This window comes from Erinaceus europaeus, chromosome 17 (genome assembly GCF_950295315.1).
Source record: "Erinaceus europaeus chromosome 17, mEriEur2.1, whole genome shotgun sequence".
NCBI lineage: Eukaryota > Metazoa > Chordata > Mammalia > Eulipotyphla > Erinaceidae > Erinaceus > Erinaceus europaeus.
In genome coordinates, this window is record NC_080178.1 from 9,317,367 (window position 1) to 9,332,907 (window position 15,541).

At 48.2% G+C, this 15,541-nt stretch overlaps 1 protein-coding gene across 5 annotated transcripts in view; it reads left to right on the forward strand.

Moving 5' to 3' along the window:
• STX3 (syntaxin 3) overlaps positions 1–15,541 on the forward strand; it is a 70,077-nt gene that overhangs the window by 37,198 nt on the left and 17,338 nt on the right. For all 5 annotated transcript variants that reach the window (XM_060176250.1, XM_060176251.1, XM_060176252.1 and 2 more), the window contains 4 exons: positions 7,665–7,764; positions 10,773–10,847; positions 13,242–13,309; positions 14,853–14,961. In XM_060176250.1, the coding sequence (XP_060032233.1) occupies positions 7,665–7,764; positions 10,773–10,847; positions 13,242–13,309; positions 14,853–14,961 (352 nt within the window). The remainder of the gene's footprint in view (positions 1–7,664; positions 7,765–10,772; positions 10,848–13,241; positions 13,310–14,852; positions 14,962–15,541) is intronic.

Below are 15,541 nucleotides of genomic sequence, written 5' to 3' on the forward strand. Positions count from 1 at the left end.
GAGGGAAGGGGGTGATAGAGAGGGAGAGAGACAGAGAGACACCTGCCGCACTGCTTCACCACTTGTGAAGCTTCCACCCTGCAGGTGGGGATCGGGGGCTTGAACCTGGGTCCTTGCGCACTGTAGTGTGTGCACATAACCAAGTGTGCCACCACCCCAGCCCTTTTTAGAAAATTTTCATTTGAACACCTGGTGCCTGGATCAGGGGACTCCAGAGAAAGCTCAGGGGAGGTGGCCCGTGGCAGAGACATTCTTCAAGCGGTTCAAGGCTGCTTTGCAGTTTGTGTGTGAGCCGGGCTTTTGCCTCCTGAACTGACTTATCTTCCTCTACTGGCTTATTTAGATGTTTATTCACTCAGCAAATGTCTACCAAGTGACATCATGTTCTTGGCACCGTGATAGAGCTCCAGTGACCTAAGACAAACAAGACCTGGCCCTATCCCTTAAGAATCTCTGAATCAGGACGGGGAGAAGTGAGGTTAGATAGATCATGGGCAGTGCGCCCTGGAGGGCGGAGTGACAGCAGGTTAGAGGAACTGGGCGGTGAACAACTTGAAGGCGTGGATATTTGCTAGGAATACTGGTGAACAACTTGAAGGCGTGGATATTTGCTAGGAATACTGGTGAACAACTTGAAGGCGTGGGGATTTGCTAGGAATACTGGTGAACAACTAGAATGTATGGGATTTGCTAGGAATACTGGTGGACAACTTGAAGGCGTAGGGATTTGCTAGGAATACTGGTCTGTGTTAAAACGGAGAATTCCAGCGGAAGGCCCTGGGAGGTGGCTTTGTAGGTAGAGAGTCCTTTCCCTGTTGGAGTGAGACCCTAGATTTGATTCCCCAGCACAGCAAATGATAATGGAACTTTGGCCTGGGGTGTGTGTCTCTCTCTTAAAAAGTATTTTATTTTATTTTGTTGAGAGAGCTACAGAGAGAAAGATACAGAAAGAGATAGAGAGAGTAGAGTACTGCTTAGCTCTGGCTAATGGTGGTGTTGAGGTATTGAACCTGGGACCTTAGAGCCTCAGGCGTGAAAGTCATCTGAAGAACCATTATGCTTTCTCTCCACCTCATTCTCCCTCTCTCTCTCTCATTAAAGAAATCTAAACCAGAAAAAAAAAATACAAACGAACAAAAAAGAAACCCCAACATTTCAAAGTTCATGTTCACTTGGAAATGCAGGTATCAAGTGTAACCTAGCAGGTTAAATGGTCCTTGGACTGACCTACTTACCTTCCTTCCTTCCTCCCTCCCTCCCTCCCTCCCTTCCTCCCTTCCTTCCTCCCTTCTTCCCTTCCTCCCTTCCTCCCTCCCTTCCTTCCTCCCTTCTTCTCTTCCTCCCTTCTTCCCTTCCTCCCTCCCTTCCTTCCTTTTTTTTTCATACTTTCTAAAATATTTAATTTATTTTCATGAGGGACAGGTACACTCACACACACACACACACACACACACACACACACACACCTCTTTCTCTCTGTACCCCTCCCCCATCTCTCTCAGAGTACTGCTCAGCTCTGGCAGTTGTGGTATTGGGAATTGAACCTGGAACCTTAGGGCTGCAGGCATGAAAGTCTTTCGCAGAACCATTTTGCTGTCTCCTCTGCTCTCTCTTTGATTCTTTTACTTACTTGTTTTATTATCTTTATTCGCTTATTGGATAGAGACAGTCAGAAATTGAGAGGAGTGGGAGGAGGTAAGGAGAGAGAAGGAGACAGAGAGACACCTGCAGCCCTGATTCACCACTCATGAAGCTTTCCCCCTGCAGGTGGGAGTCGGTGTCCCAAACCCGGGTCCTTGTGCATTGTAATGTGTGCACGTAACCAGGTGCACCACCACCTTTAACAGGGCTGTTTGGATGACTGATTCAGCTGGCAGGTTCTGCATGTCTGGGCTCTCTGGAGAGTGGGCAGGAACCTTGCTGGTCATCTTTCTAGTAGCTCTCAGGTCTGTTCCCTGCCAGGCTAGCTTCGCTGGTGGGAGACAGACGACCAGGGACTCATGGCTGAGCTGGGAATGCAGTTCAATCTTTACTGAGTGGGGATGCAGTGCAATCAATCTAATCTCCCTTCTTTAGGAAATCCTGTCCTTCCTCCTGAGGCGGAAGTGTCAGGTCGGAAGAGGAAATACGTAGGATAGGGGGTGGGGAGAAGGAAAAAGCGCTTGCACTCGGAAGTATCAAGCTTGCATCTAACCAATGGGGATTAAACCAATGCCCTGTAGGCAGGGTGGTTCTCAGGTGAAGCAGTGATTTTGTAAATAGACCACAGCGTTAAGCAATGCAACAGAAGGGGTCTTAGAAGCAGAATTTTAGAAGCAGACCAACAGTTCGCTACCCTCCCTGTGCTCAGTTCTGCTTTGCAGGGAATTTCACCCCCCAGCTTCTCCTGCCAACTGGATTTGATCTCAGCGAGGCACTGGATTCAGGGAGGAGGGAAGGGAGGGACGAGGCCATGACTTTTCCTCTAGATATATCTCTCCCTCCTGCCTCCATGGTCCCTGTTCTGCTGGTCAACACCTTGGCTTGGCTGTCATCCGAGGGTCCTGGCCTTGGACTTTGGTGACCCTGGCCTCATTCTTAGTCCTTCAAGCCTGTCGTTGCTGGTTCCCAGGGGCCCCCACTCTGTCCGTTTGTCTTCTCGAAACATCACCCATCTCTGTAAAGAATTCTCTGGGAGGGGCCGGATGGTGGCACACCTGGTCAAGCACACACATTATAGTGCAGAAGGACCCAGGTTTAACCCCCTGGGTCCCCACCTGCAGGGGGAAAGCTTCACAAGTGGTGAAGCAGGGCTGCAGGTGTCTTTCTGTCTCTCTGCCTTCTCTGCCTCTCCCTCTCCCCTTTCAATTTCTGTCTCTATCCAATAATAAGTAAAATATCAAAATAATTCTCTGTAGTTCTATGGGACTTCAGTTAAAGTAACCAGATAAGCTTTTGTTGATAGGATCAAATTTTGAGTGACAGGATGCCCACACTCTCTGCAGTTATTGTGTAAGAGTACTCACTTTCAGGGGCTGGGCGCTAGTGCACGGGGTTGGGGTTAAGCACACAGGGTTAAGCGCACATGGCGCAAAGTGCAAGGACCAGCGTAAGGATCCCGGTTCGAGCCCCCGGCTCCCCACCTGCAGGGGGCGGGGGTCGCTTCGCAAGCAGTGCAGCAGGTCTGCAGGTGTCTATCTTTCTCCCTCTCTGTCTTCCCCTCCTCTCTCCATTTTTTTCTCTGTCCTATCCAACAACAACAGCAGCTATAACAACAGTAATAACTAAAACAGTGATAAACAACAAGGGCAACAAAAGGGAAAACAATAGCCTCCAGGAGCAGTGGATTCGTAGTGCAGGCACCGAGCCCCAGCGATAATAATCCTGGAGGCAAACAACCAACCAAACAAACAAATTTAAAACTCACTTTCATTGGTCAGCATAGCATTAGAGATAATTTGTCTTTTTGTTCATGAAAGGAGAACTGAATTAAGATCCCAGTCTTGGCAAAATCTTTGAGTGACTTGACAGCTATTGTTTGGTTCACTGAGACATTTCTGTCCATATTTGTCGTTAAGAGTAAAAAACCCGACTGACGTGTGGAGAACTAATACCAGAACTATTTTGAGTTATGTTATTGTCGGGGGGGGGGGAAGTAAAGGTGTGCCAATTATGAAAAGCCGTTTATCTGACCCTTGCAGTCCCAGTGCCTTTTTCTCTTTGAAGGGTGTAGCGGTTATTACAGTTTTCAGGCCAAGGAGATAGCTCAGCTTTAGAGCACAGGACTGGTGTCTCTGGTGCCCCAGAGACCTCAGGTTTATTCCCCAGAGCCGAGTGGTGCTGCTGCTCTGGTCCCTGCTCCTCATTCTCTAAGTGTCATGAAAATACATATTAAAAATAAGTCTTCAAGCCTGGGAGGTGGCACAGTAGATACAGCATTGGGCACGCAACTGAAATTCTGAGTTCAATCCCCAGCATTGTGTATGCCAGAGTTTCTCTCTCTCTCATAAATTTAAGAAGCATTTAGAAAATAAGCTTTCCATAACTAAGCTGCAGGAATGAATTTCTTTTTTAAAAGCCATTTTTATTAATCATTTTATTTATTGGATAGAGACGGAGAGAAGTTGAGAGGGAAAAGGGGAGAGAGAAAGCTTAAAAGGGAAGAGTATTGCGGGGCCAGGTGGTGGTGCACCTGGTTGAGTACACACATTACAGCACACAAGGGCCCGGGTTGTCTCCCTGCAGGTGGGGACCAGGGTTTTGAACCCGGGTCCTTGTACATTATAACATGTGCACTCAACTAGGTGTGCCACCACCCGACCCCAGGAACTAATTTCTTACTAGAGGCACAAAGTACCTTAGAGGTCCTTAGAGGAAGGCAGACCTGTTAGGTACAACAGACAAAACCTAGCCCACATCAGCTCCCTGTTTATTACAGTAATACTTTCCCCTGCTTTGCAGTGTCTAATTAGATTCCACTGGCCAGTTAGATGCAGAGAAAAAAGGCTGTCCACGCCTTAAAAATAACTCCTTCCTTCTGCTTAGATGATGGTGATTAGTATAATACGGTAATTATCACTCAGTTTCAGAGGCAGCCACCCCGCCTGTTGATTTCCAAGAGCAGCTAAAGACGTCATCACCTCACAGCACGTCGTGAACATTAGGCTGGCTACAAGGTTGAAGTGAGCTGTACTTACAGAGACACAGTATATAATAACGGACATACTGTGAACCTCCCGTAATCACCGGCCATGTCGATCATTCTCACCCAGCGTTGATTGAGCATGTACTTTGTGTTAAGCATTGGGCTTATATTATCTCATTGAATTGCTATACCCCCAAAGGAATAATCCTTATAGCAACTGGCATGGGGCTGGGGAAGTGACTAGCTTGCTCAAGGTCATACAGCTGTTCACAGGTGGAGCTGAAACTTGTACCAAGTCTGCCTGATTTTTAACTTATTAAATAACACTGTTTGGACTGTCACACTTCAGAAAAAAAAAATAATTGGCAAAGTACATCTGAAGACCTCACGTACAATGAGAAGGCACCGAGGGTGTCTTAGCTGCAGAGTTAACACAGTGATGAAAGAAAAGAAAACTTCATTTTTGGATTGGTTTCCTTTATCATCAAGGCTTGAAGAAGGTTCCTTGTGGAAAGAGGAGCTGGCTTCTCATGCCTGACTTCACCGCCTCTGGGCTGAGGCTTTTATTTTTAGTTGACAGGACAGAGAAAAATTGAGACAGTGGGCTGGCAGTGGCGCGCTCAGTAAATGCACATAGCGTCATGCTCAGGGACCTGGGTTTGAGCCCCTGCTCCCCACCTGCAGGGAAGAAGTTTCATGAACAGTGAAGCAGGGCTACAGGTTTCTGTCTGTATCTACCTACCTACCTATCTATCTTATCTGTGTATCTCCCCTTCCCTCTCAATTTCTCTCTGTCCCATCCAGTACAAATAAAGTAGAAATAAAAAATGGCTGCCAGGAGCAGTGGAGTTATAGTGCAGACACCCAACCCCAACAATAACCCTGGTGGCAATTGAACGAAAGAAAGGAAGGGAGAAATTGAGAGAGGAGTGGGAGATAGAGGAGGGGAGAGGAATACAGAAACCTGCAGCCCTGTTTCATTGCCTGTGAAGTATCCCCCTTGCAGGTGGAGACCCCGGTGCTTGAACTCCGGTCCTTGCACATGGTAACTCACGTGTTCAACTTGCTGTGCTACCAACTGCCTGGCCCATAGGCGGAGTTATTTATTTATTTTATTTTTTTTTTATTATTATTTTCTTCTTCCCATTCAGGTAGAGAAGGAGAGAGAGGCAGATACCACAGTGCCAGAGCTGACCCCAGTTCCCTGGCACTACCATGGATTGTCAGGACTTGAATCTGTGCTATGCACATGGTAAGGCAGGTTTCCCTAACTAGTGAATTATCTCTCTGGCCTTATGTGGACATTTTGTTCTGCATCTTTGAGCAAGTGCACTTGTGCTCTTTGGCAGAAAGAAAAAATAATCTCCACTCCAGTGGCAGAATACTTATTGGAAGATTAAGAATGCCTCCTTCGGGGCCGGGTGGTGGCACACCTGGTTGAATGCACATGTTCAAGGACCCAGGCCAAGGACCCAAGTTCAAGCCCCTGCTCCCCACCTGCAGGGGGAAAGCTTCACGAGTGGTGAAGCAGTGTTGCACGTGACTTCCTGTCTCTGTCCCCCTCTATTTCTCTCCATTCTTCCTTGATTTCTATGTAGTAAATAAATCAAGATAATAAAAATTAAAGAGAATACCTCAGTAATAAATGATGATTTAATATCTTTTGCTTTCAGTGTGAATTTGGAGAACTACGATCTTTTTTTGAAAAAAACAAAACAAAACATATTTTACGGGCTAGATGGTAGTACGTCTCTCATGAAATAGATCAAAGGAAAAAATAAATAAAACAGTAAAAGCCAAGGTTCAGTCTCCTGTTCCCCACCTGCAGAGGGGAAGCTCAACAGGTAGTGGAACAGGGCTGCAGGTGTCTCTCTCTCTCACCCTCCCCCTCCCCTCTTACGTTCTCTCTGTCCTATCAAATAGAAAGAGAGAGAGAGAGAAAAAAAAAAAATTGGCCATGGGGAATGGTGGACTTGTGCCAGCCCTGAATCCCAGCAATTACCCTGATGGCAGTAAAGAAAAAAAAGAAAGAAAGAAGAAAAAAAAAGAAAGACAAGATTGACTTAAAAAAAAAAAAGCCAGTTGCATTTTTGGTGCCTTTCTCTCAGATGCTCGGATCCACATGTCTGACACGTTCCCAGATTTCTGTTTGTGAATAGTTACACCGCTGTCAGGAAGTGAGGCCGATGGATGCGGCTGATGTTACCTTTCTTTGGCACAGAGTTTCCACCCCAGTTGGCGCCGGGTGGCTGGCTCCTTTGGAGAGGGAGTCAGGGCTGTGCCTTACGCTCGTGTGGCAGTGTGTCGTGATGGTGGTCTGTCTACCTGGGCCTGGCATCTGGCATCCCACTGGAAATAATGTCAGGGATGCCTACCTTGTCGTATCAGTAACTTACAAAAGGGTGGAACTGGCTCCATGACTCAAGCTTCTGAGTCGTGATCCTCTGAGGGGATCCGTCAGCTGGTAAGAAGCATCTCCCCAGAACCTGGGTCCCACAGAAGCTTGGACTATCTTTTGAGATATCCTTTTGCGTTCTCTCTTTTCTTTCTGTCTCTTTTCTTCTTTGTTTCTGTCTCCCTTTCTTCTTCTCATTCTTCTCTCTGTCTTTTTTCCACTTTCGGTTTGGTCTAGTTCTTTTTCTTCTCCCCTCTACCTTCCTCTCTCTCTTTCTCTTCCTCTCTCTCCCCCTCACTCTCTGTTTTCTGTTTTCACTTTTCTGAGTGGATAGTCTAAAGGACCCGCCTGATGAGGCTTGTCGGGTTCCCTGACCCTTTTTTGACTTGTGACCTGGATCCTTCCACCAAAGAGAGATGAGAGCCTATGCCTCGCAGGACAGCAGTGGGCACCAAATTTCAAAGGCTGCTTCGCCACTCAAAGGCCAGTTTCCCTGGAAAACGCAAACTCATTGGGCAACAGACTTTTTCCTCCTCGTCTCTTTCCTCCAAGTCGGAAGGTGGGACCGGTAACCACCTTCCACGTCAGAAGTGGACATCTCCTCCCCTGTGATGACAAAGGCTGTACACTGTCTTTGATTTTTAGATCGAGGAAACGCGTCTCAACATTGATAAGATCTCAGAGCACGTGGAGGAGGCTAAGAAACTCTACAGTATCATCCTGTCGGCACCGATTCCAGAGCCAAGTGAGTGCTTCCTCAGAGCTGAGCCACCCCAGTGATGGTGACCCGGGTGGGATCTGGGTCTGAGCCAGTCTTGTCTTCCTCCCTCTGTGAGCAGCAGGGGAGCGTGTGCATGGCGTTATGCCGATACTCACTTGGAAGCATCTCCTGTCTCCTACCGTCTCTGAACTCACCCTGTCCAGTCCCAGCCAGCTTTTCTCTTCATGGTCCCACTGAACCACTTTGGCCAAATATTCCTCCTCTTCTCTCTGATGACTAGCTCTGATGCTTTCTGCTCCTCTCAAAGCTCCCCACCCTTCATTTATTGGATTGAAAAAGCCAGAAATTAAGGGGGAAGGGAGCAGTAGAGAGACAGAGAGACACCTGCAATGCTGCTTCACCACTTGCAAAGCCTTCCCCCTGCAGGTGGGGGCCAGGGGTTCGAACCTGGGCCCTCGCGCATTGTAACATGAGCGCTCAACCAGGTGCGCCGCCACCTGGCTCCCCTCACAGCTTTTCTCTGTCTTACCTCTTCCCCTTCCACACCAAGTCCATCCCCCCGCCCCTCCCATGAGGTATTCCAAAATGGCTCAAATTCACACCCTTCCTCCCGTCTCTAAACCCATCACCACCAAGGTAAACCCCCCCCTCCCCCAATTGTTTTACATTTTTAGAGCAGGGTTTGAGGCTACATCTTAGGTTCCTTAGGGACAGGGAACAAGCTCGATAAATCCCCTTTCACTCTTTAACATTGTCTAGAGGGGGGCTGGATGGTGGCGCACTTGATTGAGTTCACATGTTATAAAAGGTGTAAGGACCCAGGTTCAAGACCCAGTCCCCACCTGCAGGGAGGAAGCTTTGTGAGCAGTGGAACCATGCTTCAGGTCTCTCTCTCTCTCTCTCTCTCTCTGTCCTGTCTCTCCTCTCCCTCTTGATTTCTTTCTCTATCCAATAAATAAATAAGATACTGAAAAATGAAAGTCACTAAATAAAATTGTCCAGAGACTATTGCCTCAGGATCAGTGTTGAAATACTCTGTCATTGCAGTCTCTGTGGAGATTGTTTGGGTCACGCTTCTAGCTTCCCCTTTTCACCCTTCCTTGTTGACCTACTTTTTAGCCGTCTTGACTTTGCCCCCCAGTGCTCGTTTCCTCATGTCTTTTACACACTCTTCCTTTTCTTTCAGGCTCCACTCTGAGTCTCCTTTCCTATGTGGCTAACTCATAGTTCTTCTCTGACTTTCAGTCCTACCAGCTGTCTTTAGAAGCCTTCCAGAACCTTCTACTGCTTGGAAACTCTCCGTAATAACCTTACTCAGATCCCATACCTTAAAACACACTGCCTATTAGAATTTTTTGTATTTTTCCCTTATCCCTCATTAGACACTGAACCCGAGCACCTTGAAGAAAAGTTCTGCATCTTTCCTGATGTTTGACTGACTGACTGACTGACTGACTGACTTCCTTCCTTCCTCCTTCCCTCCCTTCTTTCTTCCTTCCTTTCTTTCTTTCTTTCTTTCTTTCTTTCTTTCTTTCTTTCCTTCCTTCTTCCCTCCTTTTCTTTCTTCCTTTTTCTTCTTCTTTTTTTTAAACCAGAGCACTGCTCAGCTCTGGTTTATGGTGGTGCGGAGGATGGAACCTGGGACTTTGGAGCCTCAGGCATGAGAGTCTCTCTGCATAACCATTATGTATCTACCCCAGGAAAGTTTGACTTTCTAGCTTGGTTCTAAGCTCATAGTTGATATGAAGGAAGCATTCTGAATAAATGGTCACAGCCAGTGCTTATCTTGCCCCAGCCATGCTAGGTCAGCATCGAGCACATAGTAGGTATGTCATGAAGATTTGATTGCTTCCAACTAGATGAATCTTGATTGAGCTCTCTCTTCCCCAGAAGGCTTACAAAACCTTGTCCTACTTCCCAAGCTAGAGCCCTCATGGCAAACAAGATTATGTTCCCTTCAATTTTTATTTGCAGGGGCCGGGTGGTGGCACACCTGGTTAAGCACCCATAGTATTAAGCACAAGGATCTGGGTTCAAGTTCCCTGCTCCCCACAGGGGAGGGAGGGACACTTCACAAATGGTGAAGCAGGTCTATAGGTGTCTATCTTTCTCCCTCTCCCTCTCCGATTTCTCTATCCTGTCAAATAAAATGGAAAAAACGGCAACCAGGAGTAGTGGATTCATAGTGCTGGCACCAATCCCCAGTGATAACCCCCAGGGTAAAAAAAAAAAATGCTGGGAAGACTTATTAATAAGGCAGATTGTGGGCTCCAGTCTGGGTGTTTATAGTCTACAAGTCTGAGACGAAATGTGTGAAGGGGGCTGGGTGGTGGTGCCCCGGGTTAAGTGCACATAGTATGAAGTGCAAGGATCCTGGTTTGAGACCCTGGCTCCCCACCTGCGGGGGTGAGGGGAGGGGGAGGGGGCATGACGCTTCACAAGTGGTGAACAGGTCTGCAGGTGTATCTCTATCTTTATCTTTCTCTTTCCCTCTCTATCTTCCCCACTTCCCTGTCAATTTTCTCTCTGTCCTAGCCAATAAAAATGGAAAAAATGGGGAGTTGGGCAGTAGCGCAGCAGGTTAAGTGCAGGTGGTGCAAAGTGCAAGGACCTGAGTAAGGATCCTGGTTCGAGCCCCTGGCTCCCCACCTGCAGGGGAGTCGCTTCACAAGCGGTAAAGCAGGTCTGCAGGTGTCTATCTTTCTCTCCCCCTCTTTGTCTTCCCCTCCTCTTTCCATTTCTCCCTGGGGAAAAAAAAAAAAGGAAAAAATGGCCAACAGGAGCAGTGGATTCATAATGCAGGCACTGAGCCCCAGCAATAACCCTAGAGGCAAAAAAAAAAAAAAAGATGGGATGTGTGGGAAAAAAAATACTAGTCCCATGGGATTCTAATGTGGGGCGTCTAGGGAAGACCCAGGATAAACGCTGCTTGGGGTGATGGGTGTCGGAGAAAGCTCCCCACTCCCCTACGCCACCCCCGGCTGTGTGTGGGGTCTTTTCTCACTGATTCTCCCCTGCCTTTGTTTACCCAGAAACCAAGGATGACCTGGAGCTGCTCACGGTGGAGATCAAGAAAAGGGCCAACAATGTCCGGAACAAACTGAAGAGTAAGGAGAGAGCTAGGTGCTCTCACACACATGCCCCTCACGGCCCCGCTCTCCGGAGCAGACAGAGTCTCGTGGAAGTGATGCCACTGGCTCCATCTTTGATTTTGGCTTGGGCACTGTCCCTGGAATGACTTACCTTTTTTTTTTTTTTTTTCAATATATGTATTTTTTTTACCAGAGCACTGCTCAGTTCTGGCTTATGGTGGTTCAGGGGATTGAACCTGGGACTTTGGAGCCTCAGGCATGAGAGTCTCTTTGCATAACCATTATGCTATCTACCTCTGCCCTATAGACCTCCCTTCCTTCCTTCCTTCCTTCCTTCCTTCCTTCCTTCCTTCCTTCCTTCCTCTCTCTATCTCTTTTCCCCTTTACTGGGGGATTAATATTTTACAGTCGCCAGTAAATACAATAGTTTGCACATGCATGACATTTCTCAGTCTTCCACACAACAATACAACCCCCACTAGGTCCTCTCTCTCATCCTTTTCAGGGACATGTACTCTCCTAAGTGACTTATCTTTATCCCCAAATGTTTGGCCCATTCTTGAATCATGACTGTCATTGTAAACAGCCCAGAACTAAAGCTAAGAGATGAGATTAGGAAGCACTTATAGCCACTAAGTAGCCGGCTGGTTGACTTAGTCTCCTAACCCAGACCTGTCCCCCCCGACCCCGCCCTGTCCCCCCCTACTTTTCTCTCACTGGTCCTCTTTGCCCAGCACCTATGTCAGAACAGTTGTGTTAGATGCAAATCTCTGAGCCTTGGCAGGCTCCCCCCCCCCACCCCTCCCACCGTGTAATGGAAGGACGCTGCACCTGCCTCTCTGGGGTCTGCTGAGAGCAGCCCACAGGAGCAGTGGGCGCTAAGCCAGCCGCACCCTCATACACAGAGTCTGGCTTCTTCCTCTCCGAGGCTGCACGGATGCATCTCATGGATGAGGGAACTGAAATTCAGAAACGCCAGGAGAGTGTTTGGTTGAGGTGGGAGCCGTCCTCAAGGGAAGGGGCAGTGTCGATGTACTGCCAGGCAGAGCAGAACCGTGGTGTCCTGGGTTAGGGCCTGCGTGACGGACGGTTTGCTCAAGACGATGCTGAGTAAGCCTAGGGTTACATGATATGTTCTTCAGTCTGTGGCCCTCTTTTTTTTTTTGGGGGGGAGAGGGGGCAGTAGGGAAGCACTGCCTCATTCCCTCACTTCCAGCACAAGTTAGTAATACCCCTGGATTCAGCTCCCCCCTGGGGGCCTGAGGAGTGTCTTTGTTCCATGACTGTAGTCTGCGGCCTTGCCAGTGTGCTTGGTGAAGGCATGCCACAGCCGGGTCGTGAAGACTGTGTCATCACAGAGGAGCAGGCGAAGTTGCAGCTTCTATTAAGAGCCACTGACCAGTATCCTGTGGGCCTTCTCACTTGATCTCCCCAACAGTCACGGGAGGGACGTACTGTGTCCTTCCATTTTACAGATGTGCGAGTAGGAACACTCAGAAGGTGAAGGACAGGAATCCCATGTCATTTCCCCTTTCAAGATCTTGCCTGTCCACTGGGACGCCTCCAGGGGCTGGACATATAAGAGTGGGTGAGGTGGTTTGCATCTAACAATGTTTCCTGGCAGAGAGGAGCAGATGTGTTGCTCGAATATCCTTTCTTTAAGTTTTTATGAGTGATTCAATACTAATTTATAAGACTATAAGATAACAGGGGTTCAATTCCATACAGTTTCCTCCACCAGAGTTCCGTGCCCCTCCCCCTCCATTGGTGGCTTCTTTATTCATTAGTCCCTCTGGGAATATGGACCAAAATTCTTTCTGGGGTGCAGAAGGTGGATGGCCTGGCTTCTGTAATTGCTTTTCTGCTGGACATGGATGTTGGCAGGTGGATTCATATCCACAGCTTGTTTCTGCTTTTCCCTAGTGGGGCAGGGCTCTGGAGAGGGGAGCTTCCGGGACGTAACAGTGAGGTCGTCTGCCCAGGGAAGTCAGGATGGCGTCCTAGTAGCACTGCAACTTGGTGGCCGAAATGCAGGAAGACGGGAAGCAGGACAAAATGCTTGTGAAGCAGGAACAGCTGAAAGTAGGGACGTTAGTGTGGAAGGAAGGAAGCTAGGAAGTCTATTTTAGGTATGTTCCTGGGAGCCTATAGTCTTTGCTCGAGCTGGATAGCTAGACAGGGGGGTGGACTAGAAATACTGTCTGGGAAGGTGGTGTCAGAGTTGAGAGTAGAACTAGAAAGCAGGATTAGGGCAGAATGTTATTTGCAGAAAATATATAGATGCGGTTAACTGTTTCTCACAGTGATCTAACCAAGGGCCCGGATGTACTTGTATTTAACACGGGAGCCTGTATAGCCTCTGAGTCCCTGTCAGACTGTTAACTCAAATAACCTTTCTTTGCTCTCCAGGCATGGAGAGGCACATTGAAGAGGACGAGGTCCGGTCATCAGCAGACCTTCGGATTCGAAAATCCCAGGTAAGATTTTTTTTCTTGGTCTGATGGCCCCATGGTTCAGTATTTTGCTTTCTTTCTCCCCCCCCCCCCTTTATTGGGGGAATTAATGTTTTACATTCAATAGTGAATACAATAGTTTGCACATGCATAACATTTCTCAGTTTTCCACATAACAATACAACCCCCACTAGGTCCTCTGTCATCCTTTTCCAGGACCTGGACTCTCCCCCTGACCTGCCCCAGAGTCTTTTACTTTGGTGCAGTACACCCAATATTTTGCTTCCTCTGTAGCCACTATCTTGTTTTATTTTTTTCACTACGGCTCTTATCTGGAAGTGAATTTGAAGAAATTAGGGCAAGAGAACTAACTGCTCAGGTTGAGGGGAGGGACTGTGAGCACAGTCAACCCTTTCAGCCTTCCCTCAAGAGGCCCAGAGCACACCCTAAGGTTTAGTACACACACACACACACACACACACACACACACATATGCACACACACATGATTTAGTACACAGTGTTAGGGGAAGATGACCAGAGGACTCTGAAACCTGACTCTATCAGGACCCAGAGAGAGAGAAGAAGAAAAAAAGGAAAGAAAGACATTCGGAAGTGGTAATAGTTATAGCTGTGACTTAAAATGGAAGTGAAGGCAGGACTATAGTGAAAAAAATGGGAAAAATAGATAGATAGATAGATAGTTGTATAAATAATAGTTAACCCATATCTGTGACCTTGGGAGGACCACTGCAGTTTCCAGTGGAGGAAGTGGGGACACAGAGCCCTGGTGTAGAGAATGTCAAGGAATTGTACCCGTTACTTTGGAATTTTGTAAATAAAAAATTAGTACACCCGTTTCCTTCCTTCCTTCCTTCCTTCCTTCCTTCCTTCCTTCCTTCCTTCCTTCCTTCCTTCCTTTCTTTCTCCCTCCCTCCCTCCCTCCCTCCCTCCCTCCTTCCTTGACAGGGCCAGGGAAGCCATACGAGTCCGTACTAGGACGGGCCAGAGGGCTCCCATGGACAGATTCAGGGGGTGAAGTCTCCTTAAGAGGCACGAGGAAGCGGCCAGGAGGTGGTACATCGGCTGGGTGCACATGTTACCATGTACATGAGACTGTGTGTGCTTAACGGGGTGCAGCACTGCCTGGTCTCCAGATGCTTCTGATTCTAAGCAACAAGAGCTAGGGAGGCCAGTTAGGGAAAGAACTCCAGGGACATTTGACAGCTGTTGGATGTTCAAAGGATGCTTGGAATTTCTAGAAAGCAGAGGCCCTGAGAGCCACACAGGTCACGCATCTCCTTTGGCCTCACAATCACCCCATGAGGGAAACAGGGCAGGGCCATGGATGCTGCAGACATGCCTAGGAGCGGTCAGCGGACGCTGATGGTGCAACCCCCCCCCCCTTTTGCAGGAAACCCGGAAGTCAAGTCTTAAACCTGGCCTCCTCACCTCACGTCTAGTGGATGGTATTGTAGACCAGGCCAGGTGGGGTGGGGTACTACAGCAGTGAGAGACCGTCCCCCACCCTCACTGCCTGGGTACTCACTGTGTTCTTTGTTCCCCAGCACTCCGTCCTCTCCCGGAAGTTTGTGGAGGTGATGACCAAGTATAACGAGGCCCAGGTGGATTTCCGTGAACGCAGCAAAGGGCGGATCCAGCGGCAGCTCGAGATCAGTACGTGTTTGTAGTGTGGCTGGCGGCCTGCACCTGGTTCTGCCAGGTGACCGTCTCTTTTGCTTGTGAGACTTGGGGAGAAAGAACGGCATTTCCGTTTGTGACCTCATAGGCACTTACACCAGAACAGTGCTCTAATTTGGCTTATGGTGCAGCGGGGGATTGAACCTGGGACTTTGGAGCCTCAGGCATGAGAGTCTTTTTGGAGAACCATTATGCTATCTACCCTAGTAGCATGAATTTTTTTTTTTTTTGCAGAACCCTTTTATGCTGTCTCCCCAACCTTCTAGACACATTTTTAAATCAATGCAACTTTTGGCTTATGATGGAAAACTTTAGGAGTATAGTCAGTCCCACCCCTGCAGATATGTTTGTGCATAAAACTCACTGCACCATTGCTCCTGTGCTGGGACACCAGAGAGCCCACCTGCCCCCATTTCTTTCCCCCATTCCTCCTCTTCCCTCCTCTCCTTCCTCCTTCTCCTCCTCTTTCCTCCTCCTTTTTTTCCTTTCTTTTCCTCATTGCCACCACAGGTATTGCTGAGGTTTTGTGTCTGCACAACATACCCACCATTCTTGG